General features: G+C 47.5%; 7 protein-coding genes across 7 annotated transcripts; 3 read left to right on the top strand and 4 right to left on the bottom strand.

Annotated features, from left to right (window-relative positions):
• Positions 1 to 571: 571 nt before the first annotated feature.
• On the bottom strand, positions 572 to 3,441 carry GGS25DRAFT_491404 (P-loop containing nucleoside triphosphate hydrolase protein). The gene is made up of 3 exons (XM_049261087.1): positions 2,264 to 3,441; positions 1,064 to 2,205; positions 572 to 1,001 (listed from the first exon to the last, which is right to left on the bottom strand). Exons 1-3 carry the CDS (start codon positions 2,882 to 2,884, stop codon positions 875 to 877), a joined length of 1,890 nt encoding a protein of 629 aa, XP_049116869.1. The 5' UTR covers positions 2,885 to 3,441; the 3' UTR covers positions 572 to 874.
• A 1,737-nt stretch (positions 3,442 to 5,178) lies between these two features.
• Positions 5,179 to 6,836, bottom strand: GGS25DRAFT_288479 (uncharacterized protein). Its single transcript, XM_049257538.1, has 3 exons — positions 6,498 to 6,836; positions 5,968 to 6,303; positions 5,179 to 5,856 (listed from the first exon to the last, which is right to left on the bottom strand). Exons 1-3 carry the CDS (start codon positions 6,613 to 6,615, stop codon positions 5,339 to 5,341), a joined length of 972 nt encoding a protein of 323 aa, XP_049116868.1. The 5' UTR covers positions 6,616 to 6,836; the 3' UTR covers positions 5,179 to 5,338.
• A 914-nt stretch (positions 6,837 to 7,750) lies between these two features.
• GGS25DRAFT_288477 (cytochrome P450) lies at positions 7,751 to 10,686 on the bottom strand. Its single transcript, XM_049257537.1, has 6 exons — positions 10,015 to 10,686; positions 9,383 to 9,936; positions 9,054 to 9,324; positions 8,692 to 8,974; positions 8,354 to 8,588; positions 7,751 to 8,267 (listed from the first exon to the last, which is right to left on the bottom strand). The coding sequence occupies exons 1-6, from the start codon at positions 10,084 to 10,086 to the stop codon at positions 8,129 to 8,131; spliced, it is 1,554 nt and encodes a 517-aa protein (XP_049116867.1). The 5' UTR covers positions 10,087 to 10,686; the 3' UTR covers positions 7,751 to 8,128.
• A 318-nt stretch (positions 10,687 to 11,004) lies between these two features.
• On the top strand, positions 11,005 to 13,044 carry GGS25DRAFT_491385 (general substrate transporter; the record flags this gene model as incomplete). Its single annotated transcript, XM_049261086.1, has 8 exons — positions 11,005 to 11,113; positions 11,170 to 11,298; positions 11,360 to 11,442; positions 11,505 to 11,544; positions 11,601 to 12,324; positions 12,385 to 12,514; positions 12,576 to 12,642; positions 12,706 to 13,044. Coding segments are annotated over 8 exons (1,380 nt in total), but the record flags the coding sequence as incomplete, so codon positions are not given.
• Positions 13,045 to 13,332: 288 nt separating this feature from the next.
• GGS25DRAFT_288475 (carbohydrate esterase family 3 protein) lies at positions 13,333 to 14,302 on the top strand. The gene has a single exon (XM_049257536.1). The coding sequence runs from the start codon at positions 13,464 to 13,466 to the stop codon at positions 14,154 to 14,156; it is 693 nt and encodes a 230-aa protein (XP_049116865.1). The 5' UTR covers positions 13,333 to 13,463; the 3' UTR covers positions 14,157 to 14,302.
• Positions 14,303 to 14,448: 146 nt separating this feature from the next.
• GGS25DRAFT_521891 (S-adenosyl-L-methionine-dependent methyltransferase) lies at positions 14,449 to 15,291 on the bottom strand (the record flags this gene model as incomplete). The annotated part of the gene is made up of 1 exon (XM_049264132.1): positions 14,449 to 15,291. One exon carries the CDS (start codon positions 15,289 to 15,291, stop codon positions 14,449 to 14,451), a length of 843 nt encoding a protein of 280 aa, XP_049116864.1.
• A 1,825-nt stretch (positions 15,292 to 17,116) lies between these two features.
• Positions 17,117 to 19,229, top strand: GGS25DRAFT_491370 (kinase-like protein). Its single transcript, XM_049261085.1, has one exon. The coding sequence runs from the start codon at positions 17,438 to 17,440 to the stop codon at positions 19,145 to 19,147; it is 1,710 nt and encodes a 569-aa protein (XP_049116863.1). The 5' UTR covers positions 17,117 to 17,437; the 3' UTR covers positions 19,148 to 19,229.
• Positions 19,230 to 19,886: the final 657 nt, after the last annotated feature.

Here is a 19,886-nt window from a genome sequence, read left to right as displayed (position 1 = left end):
CGTACGACAGGAGAATGGGAGTCATGAGATGAATACAAATGCATGTTGTTGAAACCTGGAATCGAAGTGTTGAGCCTCGCTATGGCAGTGACTAATAAGTGATGGTGATGCATGTAATTAATGAAGATTGCTTTTCAAGTTACTAGGTACCTACCTACTGTACTTTGTAAAGGACTTGCGTGGTTACCCCCCCCCCCCCCCCCCCCCCCCCCCCCCCAATCGCCTTAAGTTTGGGTAGACGAGTTTCCGTTTAGCCCCCTTCTCTTCTCCCCTTACCTACGTATGTAAATTGCTAATATTCCTACCCTAGGTAGGTAGGTAGGTAGGTAGGTGTCTCATTGAATCCAAAAAGAGAGGGAAAAAAACCCCGCACTGTCTATCGGGTTGATTGAGTGAGTGATAGACAGACAGACAGACGTCTCACCATTGAGTCAACCGGTCGTTGTTCGCTCCCTTGCTTGTATGTGTACTAATAAATACGTATTGCGTTGTTAAAGTAGTTTGGTTACGTTGCTACAATTCTTAACTTATCTTTCTGCTTCCATCACCATCGCTAGTGTACGAGTCATTGTTTAAAAAGGCAATTTTTTCATTCGTCTCTAATCTATCCCTATGAAGGAGAAATCCGGCGCACACCGATGTTGGTTGGCTTGTCGCAGTTCGTAAAGGTCCTCTTTAAAAAGCAGAGCTTTTCAACCCCTAGGCTACGGCTCTATGCTGCGATGCCCATTCTATAGAACCCCCGAGTCGCAGCCACATGTGTATGCTTCCCAATTCCGTGCTGCTTTAGCACGACCCTGTCTCCTCTAATCCGAGGAAAGTGTTCGTAAAAGTCAACTAGACCAAAATATCAAGCGCATAAAAAGAACGGCGCTTAGACTGCGCCAGAGGCCAACATCTTCTTTCGGAGATAGTTCTTGTACTCTCCTATTGAGCCTTCCCAAGGCTTGATGCTTCGGTTCTCGCAAACCAGAATTTGCTTGGCAATTCGGTCAAGCAATCTATTATACTGTCAGTGATGGCCTACACATAATTGACCCAAATATAGACGGAGAAATCTTACCTGAAATCGTGGGAAACTACAATGACACCTCCACTGAAATTCTCGATGGCATCTGCCAAAGCATCGATCGTGGGGATATCTAGACCGTTGGTAGGTTCGTCGAGGAGAAGCATATTGGGTGAGTCGATAGCAAGGAGAGCGAAAACAATACGGCTCTTCTGGCCTTCAGAAAGTGTGCCCATCAAAGCAGTCTGGACGGGACCGGATACTCCATATCTACCAAGAGTTTGTCGCCAAAACTGGTAATCTTGCGACTTCTCACGGTACTTGTCGCGGACAAAGTCCAAGGCACTCTTGGTCAGATCGAGTTGCTCAGAACTGTGCTGCGAGTAAAGGCCGAGCTTAAGATGGGTGTGGCGACGAACAGAGCCCGAAGTGGGTGAGATTTTGGCCGTCATCAAGCGAAGAAGGGTACTCTTTCCAACACCGTTGGGTCCAACAAGAGCAGTACGGGAGTCCATATCAAAACCAAGGTCGATGTTGCGGTAGAGGTCATCCTTTGCCTCACCCGAGTACGAGAATGTTACATCGTCGAACGATAGAACCGGAGGTGGTAGCTTGTCAACATCGGTGAATCTGAACTTGAAATCCCTCTCTTCCTTAATTTCCTCGATGAGGCCATCGGCAATCATCTTGTCGAGGATCTTTTGTCGGGATTTAGCCTGTCGGACCAAGTTGGCGTAAGTACCGGCGCTGGCAATGAACTCCTTGATATGCTTGATTTCATCCTGCTGCTTCTTGTAGGCGGTCATCTGGTTGATCTCCTGTTCCTTGCGGGTCTTCATGTAGGAGTCGAAGTTACCACCATAGTACATGAGTTGTTGCTTTCGCATGTCAATCATGTTTGTGCACACGCCGTTGATGAAATCCTGGGAGTGGGAGACTAGAATGAGCGTCCGCTCCCACTTCTTGAGGTACTCTTCTAGCCACACACAAGCCTCGAGATCCAAATGCGCAGTGGGGTCATCAAGAAGTAGCAGAGTTGGCTTAACGAAGAGTGCCTTGGCAAGAGCAACACGCATACGCCAACCACCAGACATATCCTTCGTCTTCTTGTGGATGGTAACTTTGTTGAAACCAAGACCGGTCAGGATAAGAGAGGCTCGGGTGGCGAAAGTGGAAGGGTCCATTTTGTCCATGTGCTGTTATGTCTTGTTAGCAAAATAAAGGGAAGAAAAGCTGTTTCGCATATGTACATACCTCATAGATATCCATCAGTACGGGGCTGTCGGGACCCTCGTCCTCAAGCAGCTGCTCCGCCAATCTATCGAGACGGTCCATCTCCTTCTCAGCCTCCTTGAGAACCCATTCTAGGGCACCTAGGTCGGATGGTGGCGCACCTTCGTTTAGAAGATAGATGTCGACATGGTCAGGGATAGGGTATTCTCGTGCAGCAATGGCCTTGAGAAGGGTACTTTTTCCGCATCCGTTCTCACCAAGTAAACCATAGCGACGACCGAATGACAACTCGAGATTGGTTTCGTTGAGTAGTACACGACCATGGAAGGTCAAACTGGCACTGATGATCTTGACGTCTCTGCTGGTGACTACAGATGCTAAGACACCGGTAGTAATACGGTCAGACAGGCCATGCTTATCCTTCTGGTCGGATAGAGCCTTGACCTTCTCCATCTTGGTATCGTCGGTTGCGGGGACATCATCAAGATCGGGAGGGTCATCGCCAGCGACGGAACCGGAAGCGCTCGCACTCTTAGATGCGGCCTTGGATCCAGCCTTGGATCTCGAGACAAGTGTCTTTTTCTCGCCTTTGCCGTCGGCAGCCTTCTTGGCGAGTCTCTTCTCTTTGGATGCGGAAACCATATTGAAAATCTCTTCAAATGACCTTTTCTCGAGTTATTCCTCTATTTGTTATATTGTATGTATGAATTGTTGGTCGACCGGGAAGAGGAAAACGATGGTGAGTGACGAAGTTATCTACCCCGCTTGGGTTTTGGTTGGTTCTGAAATAGCGACCGCGGGCTTTTTGATGCGATCACAAGTGAATGAGACCGATTATCAAGGACAAGAAAACTTAATTAGTGGGCTTTTTATCAAGGGGGATAAAAAGAAAAGGACCTTGTTCCCACAACTTGAGAAAAAAGGATGGAATGGAGAAAGGGTAGAGAGGAGATTGTTGAAAAAAAGATTAATCCTCGTCAACCTTTTTTTTTTTTGGTTGTAGGAAAAGTTTAGGGAAAGTTGTATGACAGACAAATGGAAAATTACGCGGGGCGATAAAAAAGATCCGTAATCCTTGGTCTTTGGCTTGTGGCTCTTTCTACTATGCCAGTAAAGTTGGTGGGTTGGCTGCTTTTAATGGGGCTTGGTAGTGGGGCAACGAAAATTTGACCCTTCCATTCACAAGTAAAATCTTAAGCAATATTCCAATCATTACCATACGTGGTTGCCTCAGGCCATAACTTAAACACTAGGTGGGGGCGGGTCCTCCTTTCACCGCTTTCGTCCTGCCTACGTAGTAGGTCAATTTGCTGACGTCAGGGTTACTATTTATCTACTATCTATTTTAACACGCCATGTCGGCAATCATTATCTCCTTTACTTCGTACTACGAACATACTGTAAGTATAAAACATACACTTCAAGGAGCAAAGCCATCCATGTGGGAATTGTCCTTCAGTATAAATACATAGTCACCTACCTACCTACCTACTTACCTCCCTAGTCATAAAGTATCATACTCGCTAACACGATAACCTATATCAAAATGAAGCCATATAATAATAATTTTACGTGCCCCATATCCAGTGGAGGTCGAGCGCCATTTCGCCCTATAAAATGGTTGAGTGGGCAATAAGATGACAACAGGACAACATTTGTTTACACCCGCAGCGTCGTTTTGTTTCCTCCTCGAGGCAGGCCAATTTAGTGATCTAAAGTTTTGTTTACTTTTACCTAAAATGCTATTTAGACTATCTACCCTATTAGCAAAAAAAGGAGAAGCCTCTCGCCTCAACTCAACGTTGCTATCAAATTGACCGATCGTCGCGAGAATGGCACTCGTACATTGAATAATCTGGCACATCAAGCTTTTGTCGTGGGTGAGTTGCTTTGCTTTATTAATGGCGGCGCTGTTGAACTCAAATTAAGCTCCGTTGTGAATGGGTTGCTAGGGAGATGGAGGTACAATCCACGATGTCAGTTTACGAAAGACTAAGATGGCAACATTTGAAGAGTCGAATGTACCTAAAGACTTGAGTATTCATGTTCTTCTGCAGAAAACTGCCGCTTGGCTTCGTGCTCTCTTTGCTGGTGGTCTTCCGATTCTCTACCTTGAACCATTTTCCTACCCCTTTTTCTTCCTACTGTGTTCGCGTAGAAAAAAACATCAATCCGGAAATCTGCCATGAATTCCTTCTAGGGTTGCCAACCTTATAATTATTCTCCCAAGAGTTATTCCCAGCTATTAGCCTATCAATACTCAAGTTTACTTCTTGGTTTCGAGCACAAAGTTTGTGTCCTCTTTGATGAGATTGCAACCTTCATAGAAGAAGAATAGGGGAAGTGGGCGTTCTATCCAAACAGCCACAGTATCCCCTCTCCTTGATCAAGGCCTCGACGGCGCGAGTATCTGCGAGTATCTGCATGCATGCAGCCAACAAGCATATATTAAGTGTGATAATGCTGTGTAACAAACCAGCTGCATTCGTTCGAATATTGCGTATTGTTTCCAATATTTCTCACCGGTAACGTTAATTACCACCACACGAGCAACAAAAGGCTATTTGAGTGAAGATAGGTAACCTAGGTGTGTATATCTGATATCAACTAAAGTACATCTGGGTATATCCACGCAGGTATGATATGTATACACTGCTTCAACTAAAAAGATCGTACATCGAACGATATGATCCCAGCCAATCCCGTAATTGCAAAACTCCAATCCAAGCCAGCCGCTATTAAACGATTCCCCTTTATATGATGTCTGTCTGGCCATTGGCCACAGCTCATATCAATGATATACCATGTATACCTCATATTCACCAGTACTCATATCCCGCACGACCCATCCAGATAATCAGGATTCGCCCTCGAGGTTGAGGTATGTCTTGTTAGCCCATTCGATACTTTCGATAATCCTTAGGTAGTCGATCCATGAGCCTTCGTATAAACCCACCTCTGAGCTATTCTCGGCTGTCTCATGATCCTCACAAGCTGAACTTGCTCTCCTTCCACTGTTTCCCATTGACTTAGAGGTATCAAGTCGAATAGATACCTAGCCTAGGCCAGTCTCCTCATCCCACCAACCGGCCCAACTCAAGCCCTCCCCTTCGGCACACCCCCATACGCCCCGTGCGCCGCAGCATAGCTCTCCCTGTCATACCGCGGCGGCATGTCCTGCGAATGCAGCTCCAGCACCCTCGTCTGACTCCCATCCAGCTCGCCCGTGACCGCCTCGCCGTGGATCTCCGCGGGCTGGTACTGGCTGTGCAGCTCGTGGTACACCTCCGGCGTCTCGAGCTCCCGCACCCCGGGGCCCTGCCATATCGGGTTCGCCAGCTGCGGATCATTGCCGGGGGCAGACCCGTCGCCGAAGCCCTTCTCGTTGTCGGCGTTGGCGTCGGCGTCGGCGCCCGCGGCTTGCTGCTTCTTGGAGCCCCGGCGCCGCCACAGGAGGACGGCGGCGCCGCCGAAGATGATGAGGGCGCCGCAGCCGACGCCGACGCTGACGCCGATTATGCCGCCCACGGAGAGGCCGGAGCGGCTGGTTGAGGAAGCGGCGGATGTGGAGTTGGAAGAGGCGGTTGCTGATGTTGTTGGTAGGACGAGAGCTCCTGCGTGGGGTGGGTTAGCACCGAGGTACCTAATAGTGATAAGACGACTGTGGTCTAGCTAGGCTTTTGTCTGTCTATGAATATCCAAATTGCTAGAAAGGCAAAACGTACCTTGATGATTACAGTCGTACACCATATAGCAGTTCTTATCGTCATGATTATACAAATACGTCTCGTTCACCTGCCAACACGTGAAATTCCCATACCCATTCGTCGCCGTCCCCGCGAGGTCCCCCGCGCTCCCACGCACCCCCAGCACGGCCTTGAACGTGACGCCCGTGCTGATGAAGTACGCCGGCGTCGTGGCGTTCGCCCAGTCGCGGAGCTGCCCGCTCGTCACGGCCGCGACGTCGTCGGGGGTGTCGTCGGGGGCGCCCGTGAAGTACGAGGCCTCGGACGAGAAGTCGCTCGTGTTCGTCACCCCGGTGCAGTCTACGAGCGCCACGTCTGTATATTTTTAAGTATATGTGTTAGGGAATCTTTTAGGCTAGGTAGGTAGGAGGCTAGTCTAGAATGAGATGTTGACGTGGGATTGTCGACGAATGAGGAGACAGTCAGGCCTCGCAGTGTATGCGAGACCGGAGCAGGCGTCATGCTCAGCACGTGAAAGTAGTGTAATATGAGAAAACAGGTAACCTTACTTTCTAAGTTTTCGCGCTTCCACGACCGATATCCCGTGCTCGCGGCCATGCAGCTCGAGAAAGCACACGTGGTAGCTAGCAGGAGGCTGGTAAAGAAGAACCCCATGTTGAACAGCATTGTCGTTCCCACCTCGATCGATCACCGCCTGCGGTCTGTCACGCAGAGGAGCGAAAGCTTGTGTACCATGTGAAAAGCGGGAGGTTGATTTCTCGCTCACTGCTTGCTATCCTAAGCTCTAGACTTTTTTTTTCTCGTCGCCCTGAGCCTAGCCTAGACGCGCAATGGTGTCTTGTCTGTCTTGCTTTCCACAGGACGAAAGAAAACGGTAGCGAAAAAGCCACAAAAGCAAAACAAGAACTGGTGGACTTCAAGCATTCGAAAACATAGTCATTAGAGAAAGGAGAAATGTACGGAATTGAATGCGAGGGGGGTTTCCTCTGGGAGTTAAAGCACATTGGACCCTGGAGTCCTGTCTTGCGGGACCCCCCCTGGTAAAAACTGCCGTTTTTTCCTGATATCGCATTGGCTACCTGCGATAATATACATCTTCCAGAAGGGTTCTATCGCATCCTGATTCGCCAAACTGGCATCCCTACAACTGTGCTGGTGTCAGCAGTATCCATCGTTTCCAGCGAAGCTGAATTTCGAATCCAGCCAGGGGGGAGGGGAGGGGGGGTTGGACGATCGGATGCTACATACTAGGTAAGCTTTTTTTCTTTTCTCTCCCCCCTTCCCTTCTCACTTTATTTTTTTTGTAAGCCGGATAACTAATCGCTAGATCAAGCCCTCCAAAGACAAGGAAGGCAAGGGCACACATGCATCTATCTGTGACTAATAGTTCGCGAAGCTTGGCGCATGCCAGGCCTCCTCCCTGCTGGCCCTATCAGGGGTTGATATTTTTGGTGTCATGGCCCGTTTGTAGTTTAGGGTGCATGTCGCCAAATAATGCAACGCTCGCGTCTTTTCGGCGTTCGTCAGGATGAATATCCTCGCTATATGGGACCAAACTAGAGAGGTAAATATTAGAAGATGGATTGTGTATTAATGCTGGGTTTCATACATACAGCCTATATATTGTAGGTGCCACGTTTCAGCGATAGTTGACCAGTAACTGACTGATCACATAATAGCTATAGGCAGGTAAGTAAACTCGTTTGGGTTGGGGCTGGGTGCCGTTAATGCGCAGCCCAATCCACAGAACTCAAGCATCAGGTACGCCGGATGTCGAGTTCCTTATTCCAGCCTCGACATAATATCATTCCGCTTCTCAAATGTGTAAGGACTGCGCTTGGGTTACAATATGGCTAAAAACAACTGTCTTGTGAGATTCATTGCATGACTATGAACATACACTCAAGCCGTTATGGGTTAAACAGGCTTGACCATCTAGGTAATAAATGTCGCCAAAGCACTATAAGTCTATTTCAATACACCTGGCTCGGCATCCATACTCAATGAAACCTCATACCCCGAAAAGGACACAAGCATACCTACCCAATAAACAACCCACCTAACCTAATAGGTTAAGAACATCAACAAGTTGAAGCGCGACATGATTGCGATACACTATTACCTACAATACTCTAAGCAGATAGATAGCCAATAACATGCATAAGTATTCATGAGCATCTTACGCAGAATACGCCTTCAGCGATTTGATAGCATCCTGGTATTCTCGCTCAACAACCTCCACGTGTTCAGGCGACCTAGGCTTTATCGAGCAGGGAAATGGTAGCGGGCTCGAGTTGAATCCATCCGAGAATGCGAATCTAGACGATGAGATAAGCGATCAATACGAGTAACTTTTTTTTTGGGAGAGGGGGGGGGAGATTAGATAGGTAGGCATGCTACTCACATATCGACGTCGATATCCTCTCCCCGCGAATTCTTTGCCGCACCGACTTCGAAAGCCCACAGGATTCGCGCGATGTTGAGCTCCACGGACGCAGAGCCGAGATGCATGCCGGGGCAGATGCGGCGACCCCAGCCAAACGCACTGTGGCCGAACGTACCGGGATACTCGCGATCCTCGATGAAACGTTCCGGTCGAAACTCGTGTGGTTCAGGGAAGTCAGCCTCGTTTAGGTGAACTAAAGAAAGTTCGACCTCGTTAGCAAAAAAACGGGCTGATAATGGGGTATTATACTAGGTATAGGTATATAAATAGGTGAGTGGGTGTTGCTGTGCACTTACTACTCCATAGTGGCGCAATGACGGTGCTCCCCTTCGGGATGAACATGCCCTTATATACGTCATCGGCCGTGCTCGCGTGTGGTGTACCTCCCAGCACAGCCACGGGCCTCCATCGTAGCGTCTCGGATGCGACAGCTCTGGCATATGGCAGATTGGGCAAGTCTTCGAACGTGGGGAGTCTGTCGCGGCCCACTACTCTGTCGAGTTCCTTTTGCGCCTTGGGGATAAACTGAGGGCCGAATTTAGCACACGCGAGGAAGAAGCTGGCAAGTGAGCCTGATGACTGTACCGTACTATATTAGCTTCGTATCTTTTGAGGGGGTTTGCTTGTGCGAGTGGATAGGTAGGGAAATGCTACTCACTGTCTCTACGCCTGCGCCGAAAGGGGTTCCTGCCGCATAACCGATCTCGAGGTCCGACATCCCAAGGCTTTGTTGCTCTTCCAAGAGGTGCTTGGCAAAACATGTTGGCAGAGTTCCCTTGGCCTTCTTTTCCTTGACTTCATCCATGAGCTGGTTGTACATTTGGATATCCTTCTGTCGCTGCTTGAGGACTTGGACTTTCCACGGCGCAAATATGCTCGGTATGTATTTCAGGGCTGGGTAGCGTTCTACTGCGTATTTACCGGGAATGCTATGATGTGATGTTTAGAAGACGAGATCAAAGGTCTAATGAAGAGGAGATAACTAACTTGGATTGAGTTAGGCGATCCATGGACTCTCCATTTTGTCTCACCACGATGTCAGTTTCAACGTCTTCTACTCTCCTTCCATACGTCACCGTGACAATGACCGAAGCCGCATAACGTTCAAGATGTGTTCGGAACTTGGCGGGGGTCTCTAGCAGCTCTTTCATCAAGACCTTTGACTCCAGACTCTGTATAGGCCGGTAAGTTTCGCTTTGGCGTTGCATGAACCCGCTGTGCAGCAGCTTTCGCCAGCGTCGCCAGAAAGGCCCGTAGGGTGCCATCAGCCCGCGCATCCCCCCGGACAAGAGCTCACCGCCCATGATGAATCTCGGCCTAGACGAATACTTGGCGCCGCGTTTTTCTAATAAGTCCCATGCCGCCTGCGCAGACCCCAATATGATCGTGGGCGTCGGCCCCATCTGGAGGTAGACGACATCACCGTATTCCTTATTCAGCTCTCGAAACCATAGCCATGGTTTATTAATACCCGATTTGATAGATTTAGGTCCTGGGGGAAGTTCTGAGCGGTGCGCATGGAGCTTCCACTCTTTCAGCAACTATTTCCAATAGAGTCAGCGAAAATAAAACCATATCCTTGATCTTCATCCTCGAGATAAGCATGTAAGTCGACTTACCTTTGGAAATATCAAGCCTAAATATGATAGCGCAACAGCGAAGCCTATGCTGGCGAGAAGGGTGGCAGACATCTTCGCGTTCACGTCTAAGACTTGGCGATGACTTTTTGTAAGCTCGAGACTGTTCAAGCCAGAAAGGAGGAAGTCATTTCATTTAATCCTGGACATCCGTCATAAATAGCAGCGAGGTAGTAGGCCATATCTCTGTGCTGCTACCCACCTCTGCGAACTGCCGACTCTGGCGGGGAATAACCCATGTGGATATTTCCCCAAAATACGGTTGTGTTTGCGGAGTAGTATACCCCATCTTTGACCAGAGCTCGCTAACGCAACCCCTTTCAGGTTAGTGATTCCGGGGATTTCGGTAGGAGCACAATCAGAGAACTCTTGGGGGGGATGATGAATGTGATCTAATGCCTTTGTAAGCTGGGTAGGCGGGTAGTTATCTACTAGGTATCTAATGCTTCGTGATAGGCAGTGAAAGTCGAAGAGGTACAGTAAGTAGAAATAAGGCGAAGTCGAGGGATCCGTATATACTACTTCGTTCGAGTTACCTCGGATTATTGAGAACGAGGCAAGACTACCCTACCATACCTAGGTGCCTGGTATCCTACGCCGTAAACCCCGCGTCTAGCCCCTTGGCGGGATCCAACCCCATACAGCGGCGCGAACCAGGTTGCCGGGTGAGGTTACCCCGGAGAAGCGTAGGATCTAGATTTCATCGTGTAAGCGAGCTCTGAAGCGATGAATAAAAGGGTCATTCAGCCCCTTTCTATGATGTGGTGAAGGTGATCGTATATCAGCTCCAGTTCAGCTGCCTGGCCGTGCCTGCTTAGGTATTTAAGTAATGATCATGAAGACCAAAAATTACTTAAGCAAGCCCTTCTTGACCTCCCTATTCCTTGGAATAGGTGGGTTCCTCTATGGCTAGTAAGTCTGCTTAGTAAAAGGTAATAGGATCTCTATCATTGGGCTAACAACAATCCAAGTGATTCGGGAATCATCACGCCAAGTCTGGCACTGCATTCCTTCTTGACTTATTTCGGACAGCCAGATGCCCCGACCCGTGGCGCCATTGTGTCGGTGTACCAAGCAGGAGGTGCGCAAAATTGTTGTTCTTCACGTTTGTCCCGTGCTAATTTTAGGTATCCATAGCCTGGCTTGGAAGTGCTTCCGTTGGCATTACCAGTGACAGATTCGGTAGACGAAAAGCTATCGCGTTTGGGTGCATATGGGGTGTCATCGGGGCTGCGTTGATGGCTGGAGCCGCACATGTTGCTATGCGTGAGTGCTTGCATCGAACTTAGTCCGCGTATACGGGTGAAATTCTAACTCGTTAATATAGTTATCATGGGTCGTCTTTTAATAGGTTACGCCGTTGGGACCATCACTGGCGTGGCTCCTGTGTTCGGTGCTGAGATTGCGAAGGTTCGATTATCCCCCCCTTAAAAATTACTAGATGCAATGTGCTAATTCAGGGGCGGCGGCAGACTCACGAACGTGCGAAAATCACGGCCGCCAATCAAATGAGTGAGAAACCTACCTCTCTAGAGATTTCATTATCGAGGCTAACCGGAAAATTGAAGTGGTCGCTTGGGGGTTCTTCGTTGCTTTGTGGACTGGAGTTGGTGAAAGCCGATGGAATAATCCGAATCAATGGCGAATTGGGTTTGCCATTCAGGGCATACCGGCTGTTCTACTTGGCGCTGGCGTATTGTTTATTGGCGAGTCACCAAGATGGCTCTGTCTCAAGGGTCGGCACGAAGAAGCCAAACAGGCCTTCAATAGATACCATTACGACGGATCTAACGAAGAGTGGTGCGATACCGAGTTTAGTGTTATCCGAGCCAACATTGAAGAAGAGAGCAAGGCCCAGGGCAGTCTGACTTGGGGAGACCTGCTGAAGATACCAGCGTTCCGGAAACGTCTGTTTGTAGGATCTTTCGTGTGGGCTGCTGCGATGCTGTCGGGTATCTCGTTTGTGCAGTATTACCAAACCGCCATCTACGCGACCCTTCAATTTGGCCAAAGCGAACAGCTTCTCGTCAGCGGTCTCTACGGCTCGGTTGCCCCAGTGGCTTGCCTCGCATCTCTATTCTTTGTTGATCGAATTGGGCGCAAGAAAATTCTGATATCGAGTTCCGCGCTTCTCTCGATCTGCTATACCATCATCACCATCATTGCCGCAGTCTACCCAGCGCTCCCCGGTCAGCCTACAAATGCCGCCGCACAGCGAGGTCTTATTGCATGCATATTTGCCGTCTCCGCTATTTACTCGGCTTTTCTTGGTCCCATGACTTGGATCATTCCGTGAGTCTGCCCTCGATTAATGTCATGTGTAGTGTATGCGCTGACTAACTGTCATTTTAGTCCGGAGGTTTTCACAACCGAGCTTCGAGCCAAAGCCAATGCGCTGGTGCAAGTAATACATTACTCCATTAGTTTGGTAATAACGCAATGCTCCCCTATTGCATTGGCGGCGGTTGGCTGGAAATACTACGTAAGTGTAGAGCGTGTCCTTGATGAATCTGAAAGAACCTTAAGCTAATGAATTATCGAAGATTCTCTTTATCCTTACCAACGCGTTTTGCGCATTGGTTTTCGCTTTTGCGTATCCCGAAACGAAGGGTAAGTAACTTTATCCAAGATTACCTAGGTAGATATTGTACTTCTTGCTAACATCTTTCAAAGGTAAATCACTCGAAGAGGTCGATGAGATTTTTGGTGATGTTAAGGTTATCCATGAAAAGAACATGAAATTCGTCAATGATGAGGAAAATGCTGTTGAGGTATTGGAAGTTCATGGTGGGAAGGATGAATGTAGACTCTAGTGTGTCAAGGTCAAGATGGGTAGGTACCTTAGGTACTGTCTCACCCGAATCTCCTGACTACATGCATCTACCCTACCCTGGTAAATAGTGCGCATACCGGCCTGCAAATAGTACAGTTGTCTCAAATTTAGTCACAAGTGATGAATTATCAAGAATTGTAAGGAGCATATGTACATACATAACTACCTAACCTTAATTCATCTGAGTCCAATCCGGCAAGTAAATACAATGGCAATTTCTTAGTCATATCCATGATGGATCCAGTAATTTGATCGATATTTCTCACTCAAATCTCCAGGGCTACCACCTTGTATGCCTCCAACCTATCATGCCCCCAAAACCCCCAAAAATGGCATTTAAGCCATCTGTAATGCTATGCATTCTATGGCTGTCATTGATGCTGGTCGTCAACACTATGGGTATGTTTGATTACTCTTGACGACCCACTTGCTATAGGCAATGACTTTGAGAGGATTAATTACCTAGGTAGGCATATTTATTCCAGCTCAGGATGACGTGCAGTCTAGTCGCCACTGGGAGCGATATGACAGTGCCTTAAGCTACAACCAGCCACCACCACCAACGTCACCCCTTGCTGGAGGTGTGCCGTTGCGTGTCATGTTCATGGGCGCCTCGCTCACCAGGGGTGACGTATCGACTGGAAATCTCGGGTTCCGCAAACCTATTCGTGACAGGGTCGTGACAATGGGAAACGCTGTCAACCTGGTGGGATCACAGAAAGTTGGCGCGTTCAAAGACAATGATGTAGAAGCTTATTCGGGGACTCGGATCGACCAACTGTACGAACACTCTACCTATATTGTACCCGAAACTAGCCCGAATCTCTTCATCATCCATATTGGCACGAATGATTGCCTCCAAAGATGGGACATTGAGAACTTCGGTGCACGCTTGAAGATACTCGTCGATTACTTGCTAGTGACATCTCCGAAGGCTACGGTCATCATATCGACTCTGATCACAAACACGGTTCCCAATGTCGAACCTATTATATTGAATGTGAATGCCCAGATCAGGGGGATTGGATCCGTGCTCGAGAGGGAAAGGAAGCCAATAGTGTTAGCTGAGATGCACTATGACCAGGGACTCCCGGATCGGCCACGACCTAGTGACATATCTCCCGATGGCACTCATCCCTTTGATCCGGGATATACTATGATGGCTAACATATTCTGGGCTGCCATCATTGATGCTAATGGTAGAGGTTTCATTCAGAGGCCATTAAACAATGGCATTCCAGATAATGGCGATGTCAGAAAGATAGATAATGAGACTGATATATTGACGTAGACTTTAGATTCTGAGAATATTTCCTTGCCCCAAAATCATCTGGGGCCCTCCTATTGATTCATTGGATTTTCTTCGCCGGAAGATTCATGTGAAGGTAGTAAATCTGACTCATTTTTTTTTTCAAGTCCTGAGGTATATCATCTCGGGGTTTAGATGAGATCTTGTATCTGACGGATCCAGTCCGCAACATAATACATGATGCTCGAAATACAGAGAATGTGTCAGGTATTTCTTTCATGCATGTCATTTTGAACTAATCTCTTTCTGTGTCCATAGACAGACTTAAGCCAGTCTACTTGGTAGCCAAGAGGACATAGGCTTCGAATCTAATACCCTTGAACTCCTCTACCTCTTCCTTCACGGACTGGCCAACAGCCTCAGCCCACCTAGCCTCTTCCTCTGGCGTGTACCCCTCGCGCGCCCTAGCCATCATGGGGCCAGCCATAAGCATCGTAAGCCCCGCTATATTTTCCTCGTCGGAAACAACCAACACCTTATCGAACACCGTTATGTTCTCCTTCGCAAATCCGCCCTCCTCAACCTCCTTCTGCAGCACGCCCTCCTCGTAGAACCTCGGGCCCGGCGTAGGCATAAGCGACAGATCCGGGCGGATCTTTTTCTGCGCAGCGTGCACGATATACATCGGCGCAAACCGCCTCCAGCACGTCACGACAGCGAGCCCTCCCGGGCGCAGCGTGCGGTACGTCTCCCGCACAGCGTCAAGTGGGCGCGAAAACGTAAAGATGCTGAAGTTGTTGATCGAGTGCGTGAAGTAGTTGTCTGCCACCGACGGCGACAGGTCCTGGGAGTCCAGCTCGCGGCAGTCGACGTGCGGCAACGGGGAGCCGACGAGCGAGTCCCGCGCGGCCGACACCATCATCAGGTTGTTGTCGGAGATGAGCAGTTCTTTGGGAAGCTGGTCCTTCGGCAGACGGGAGACGAGAGCGACGGCGCCGATGCCGGGACCCGCGGCTGTGTCGTGGACGATGGAGTCGGCGCCGATGGGGTGGGTGGAATTCTGCACATGCTCGCTGATGACGTCGGAGAGGATGTTGAGGGTTGATTGGCCGGTTTGGCGGACGTAGACGTTGGCGAATTTAGAGAAGTAGTCGGGGAGGGGGAGCTGTGAAGTCATCTTGATGATTATAGTCGGCTAAATTGCCAATTGGTTATATCTTATAGGTAGATTGTAATTTCACGGGGATGTCTAAGAGTTGAGAAATAGACCTCGATCGCTCTCTTTTGTTTCATATATAGAGAAAGCACTGAGGATATTAAGTGAGTGTATTGACTACCTACCTATGTAGGTATGGGAAAGCTGAGATATTTATCTCATGCCTTCGATACTATTGGCCCGTATAAAATCCACCTCACCTCAGCCTGGAGATGAGCTGTCCATTATTCCAATCCTTCTTTCTTCTTCTTCTTTTCCAAATAGGCAGCAAGCTGAAGGCAAAGGAGAATGTAGGAAACAGGCCATAGTCTTGCTATGCGTACCGCTAGCTTATAATGCTGCTTACGTTCGTTTATCGTATAGGAGGTGTACCTCCTTAGCCGCGTACGCTAAGGCCAAGCCGTCTCGCTCGGCAGCGGCAGCGGCAGCGTGAAATCCTGCAGGAACGCCGTTTTGTTCTAGCTCGTCATCCTCGGCTTCTAAATGCTTTCATCTCTATACCCTACAATGGCGGTGTTGCTATGAATGGCGTAGTTTATGTGAATGTAGCGATACAGCAACTTAGTTTCGCGCGAGAGACGTCTTAAGCTCTGTCGTGAAGTTATTGGCAGTTGCGAATACCCAATTGTCATGTCTTAGTGTCAATGGTCTGTCGGGGGCTAGTTAAGCCACACGGGTAGTTAGCTAGAACAAAGATGAATAGGTACCTAATGTATATGTGAGATGTTAGAGATATCTAATAGTAGTGACCAGATTAGAGGGGGGTGGCCATCGTGTTGCCGCCCAATTTTGCTGAGTTCTCACGGAGTGTTTTTGCTAGAGGGCGAAACCCGAAGGAAAAGACAAACCTCACAGAAAATTTGACCATATCTAATGTTTCCAGCTATTTTTCATGGGATGCATTCAGTAAAGGGAAAAGTTTGGCTTGTTAGTGATTGAAACCCAATATTGCCTTTAAAGGGGTAAGTTGGCATGCACCTTAGGCAGGTACCTGATTTTCAATTGAGTCTGGGGCCCTAATAATCGTGATCCATCCCATGAGAACTGAGAGAGCTTCTCATACAAATAGAAATTAAAATATGTTGATGTTCCGCATCGTAGTTATTTGCTTGATTTGTGACTCCGGGGCCGTAGTAGGGCGCTGCAATGAAAAAGGGGGTTCCTTGACTTATGTGTGGTACATGGCACACGTAACGGCTTTGTGACCAAACCCATACCCAAACAATGCGCTTAATATGAGTGTCCTCGTCTGTTTCACCACGAACAAAGCCGCAGATTTTTTTTTGGAGGAGTGGTGGGAAGATATCAGGCCGGTAGTAAGTCACGTCGGCCCAGATGTCTTCATTGTGACTAGCATCCATTGTTAGAAATCAACAAAGACTTAGCCCTGAAGGTCTCTGCTTACCTACCTGGTATCTAGTAAGTTCTCGGGTGCTTGCTATGAATCCTATCCGACCTGTCGGAATCTATGTTACGTACCTAGAGAATGGAGCCTGGCCTCGCAATCATTGGGAATGTGCGGTCAAATGCTAGAGGATACGGTGGCCTAAATATTCAAGATGGTAAAATGGTCACGATTAAATAAGTAGGTACATAGGTACCTACCTGTTAAGTTAAGTACATTTATATTTCTTTATGATTTCTGATTGTTGGTTGTTACAGTTACTATGTAAATAGGGAGGCAAGTGTGTAACGGCCCTTGGGTTCTCGGGTAGATCCCCGGACGGATTATCTTATTTGCTCAATACTTGTGACTTACCCAAGTTCCATGTTTACAAAAGCTTATTGTGAGCTCTTGTCTCTGCTATACAAAATGTGATTGTATCTTGTTTTACCTAGTACGTTAATCAGAAACAACTTCTTTGTTTGGCATCGTAACTCGGCTTTGTTTACAGTACACTTGCTTTCAAACACAACAGTAGTAATGAATAGATACATCTATATTTAAACGGGCCCCATTCTGTAAACCTTTCTTTCAATACATCATCTTTAGAGGCCACACTTCTATCCTTTCAAGCAATAACAGTTTCTATCCTAAAAGGGCCAATAGACAATTCACGCTCATTACTAAAACCACTACTTCGCCTGCGCAAATACAAAATTCAAAATGGCCAGCTTCCTCATCAGCTGTCTGGAACAACTGTACCATATACTCTCAGTCATAAACTTCATCAACATTCTCACGATAGAAACCTCCGCAATGGAAAACTCCACGACTAACGAAGCTCCACCAAAGACGCCTAGCACAGAGCCTAGTGTAGAGCCCGAGGAGGATATTGAATATGAGGATATGGGTATGGCTGTTATGGGCATCGAACATGTTCAGCTGTATAACGCAGGCGGCTATCATCCGGTCCACCTCGACGATATTCTCATCAGCCGGTTTGAAGTAGTCCACAAACTTGGTAGTGGTGGCTTCGGTATCGTTTGGCTCTGTCGCGACTTGAAGTTGGGCAAGTGGAGGGCAGTTAAGATCATAGTTGCCAATCGTTCGTCTGATTGTGCTGAAAAGAAAATCTACGATCGTCTGCGAAATCGATATACCCTAGAAGAGCTCGAAGAACACCACATAACAGTACCCTTGGAGGAATTCTGGATAGAGGGCCCCAATGGTCGCCACCTTTGCCTCGTAATGCCAGTGCATGGCTCGACGGTCGCAAGCTGGCGTATGTCTATGAGAGATTGGCAAGAGGGGGCCGATACGACCTCCAAAAACGTATGCTCTCAGATCATAAAAGCTGTAGGCCTTCTGCATAGAGAGGGTATATGCCACGGGGATCTCAGACCAGACAATATTCTCATGAAGTTAGAGGGGATTGATGGCTTGAACAAGGAGCAAGTTCTGAATCTCATGGGGGAACATGATCTGTATGAAATCGGGACTGTTTCGGGCAACCCACCAGGCCCAAGAGCTCCAGAATATTGCGTTGTGCGGGCAGAATCTGATTGGTGCGAGACCATGTCTACCAAGTCTATCACGATAGTGGATTTTGGGGAGTCCTTCTTCATCGACAACCCCCCAAAAACTACTGGTATTCCAAATCTCTACGCCGCCCCTGAGATCATGTTTGAAGATTCGGGAATCCCTGGACTTTACAGTGATATATGGTCATTGGCCTGTACATTATTTGAAGTTCGTACAAACGAGCCTCTATTGTATTCCTATATCGGTGGCTCGAGTCTCCCTATAGCCGAACTCGAACTATATGTTGGTCTATTGCCACCAGTATATGGAGCAGCTTATTCCAAAATGCTCGGCGAATATCTAAGGAAATACAGGAGAGCGCCCAGTGCTCCCGCAGTTGATCATGAGGCGGAATCGAATGCAAATTTAAACTCAACTGAAGATGGAGATAAATTTGCAGATCAAGATGACGATGATCAGCATAAAAACATCGACAAAGACAACAGTCTGTATGAAAACAAGGATGAAGATGATGAAGACAAGCATGAAAGTGAATCTGAAAAGAAGTTGAGACATAGAAGAGAAGAATTTACCGAGGGAAGCGGATATTCAGACGTATTGGAAGCTAGATTGGGGGAAGAGAGACAAGTAATCCGTAAATTTCAAGACCCCAAGTACCTACCACCGGATGATGGCTCGGAATACATCAAGTGGCAATATTCACGGAAAGAAGTAGTGGAGTTAGCTGATCTATTGCGAAAAATGCTGAAATACGACCCATCTGAGCGTATCAGTATGGACACTGTCATTTCACATCCTTGGGTTGGGTCAACAACAAAAGATGGATTTCTCGGATTTCAGGTTGAGGATACAAAATTCTGTTGGACACGGCCATCCTGCACTTTTCTGTAAGATAGGTATTAGGTTATTATTATTGAGGTACTTAGGTAGTTAGACTTCTAAATGGGACTTTAGAATATATTGGTTTGGTTATGGTTATATGAAGCTCTTAAATTATGCGCTGTTGTAATTGCCGTGATCGTGCAATTCTAATTTACAGGCACATAGTGCGGTATCGTAGAAGATGATAGAGGCAACATAGAATATAAAGGAACCGTGAAGAGTTGATATCACCTCAAATACCTAACCTAGTACCTTCTAATACTTCAGGGAATGTTAGGTACTACATAGTTAGGTCTCGTGTAAGTTTGAATGCGTTAGAAAACACCAAGGTGTAGGAGGTAAGTACCCAATTAAGTAATTTATAACTGTCATTTCTTGGATTAGAGATTGCATTGCTCAATGACTACCCGTACTAAAGGCCAACCCCTGGGTAGGTATCCGCTCCAATATTAAACACTTTAACTATTATGTAGATAGTTTCATGGCGTTAGTGTTGCCGTGGTGCCAACGATGTCTTGTCTCCCCGTTTCGCCTTGGGACTACCATAGTTACCTAGTAGATACACATCTTCCCCTTACTTGCATAATATTTTCTATCATGATCTCTAAATGTAGCGTCCAGCAAGCAGTGTTAAGCAATATAACGGCATTATAAAAATAGCATTCTTTGAAGTATCCTTAGATAGACATGAGGTGCTTTGAAAGAGTTTATAAATAACTAGGTATGTACTTGGCCCCTTGAGTAATAC

This window comes from Hypoxylon fragiforme, assembly GCF_022984875.1.
Source record: "Hypoxylon fragiforme strain CBS 206.31 chromosome Unknown GGS25scaffold_5, whole genome shotgun sequence".
In the NCBI taxonomy this organism is placed as follows: Eukaryota; Fungi; Ascomycota; class Sordariomycetes; order Xylariales; family Hypoxylaceae; genus Hypoxylon; species Hypoxylon fragiforme.
The sequence above is the reverse complement of the archived record's forward strand: the minus strand, read 5'-3'. Positions and strand labels throughout refer to the sequence as shown.

What these genes read in the sequence shown, in the direction of transcription:
- GGS25DRAFT_491404 (XM_049261087.1), bottom strand. Translation starts at nt 2,884, where the DNA reads ATGGTTTCCGCATCCAAAGAGAAGAGACTCGCCAAGAAGGCTGCCGAC. An exon ending in TACTGATGGATATCTATGAG is followed by an intron (nt 2,206 to 2,263) that starts GTATGTACATAT and finishes AAGACATAACAG; the next exon opens with CACATGGACAAAATGGACCC. An exon ending in GTAGTTTCCCACGATTTCAG is followed by an intron (nt 1,002 to 1,063) that starts GTAAGATTTCTC and finishes ACAGTATAATAG; the next exon opens with ATTGCTTGACCGAATTGCCA.
- GGS25DRAFT_288479 (XM_049257538.1), bottom strand. Translation starts at nt 6,615, where the DNA reads ATGCTGTTCAACATGGGGTTCTTCTTTACCAGCCTCCTGCTAGCTACC. An exon ending in GAAGCGCGAAAACTTAGAAA is followed by an intron (nt 6,304 to 6,497) that starts GTAAGGTTACCT and finishes AAAAATATACAG; the next exon opens with ACGTGGCGCTCGTAGACTGC. An exon ending in GTACGACTGTAATCATCAAG is followed by an intron (nt 5,857 to 5,967) that starts GTACGTTTTGCC and finishes CACCCCACGCAG; the next exon opens with GAGCTCTCGTCCTACCAACA.
- GGS25DRAFT_288477 (XM_049257537.1), bottom strand. Translation starts at nt 10,086, where the DNA reads ATGTCTGCCACCCTTCTCGCCAGCATAGGCTTCGCTGTTGCGCTATCA. An exon ending in TAGGCTTGATATTTCCAAAG is followed by an intron (nt 9,937 to 10,014) that starts GTAAGTCGACTT and finishes TATTGGAAATAG; the next exon opens with TTGCTGAAAGAGTGGAAGCT. An exon ending in GAGGATATCGACGTCGATAT is followed by an intron (nt 8,268 to 8,353) that starts GTGAGTAGCATG and finishes CTCATCGTCTAG; the next exon opens with ATTCGCATTCTCGGATGGAT.
- GGS25DRAFT_288475 (XM_049257536.1), top strand. Translation starts at nt 13,464, where the DNA reads ATGTTCATGGGCGCCTCGCTCACCAGGGGTGACGTATCGACTGGAAAT.
- GGS25DRAFT_491370 (XM_049261085.1), top strand. Translation starts at nt 17,438, where the DNA reads ATGGCCAGCTTCCTCATCAGCTGTCTGGAACAACTGTACCATATACTC.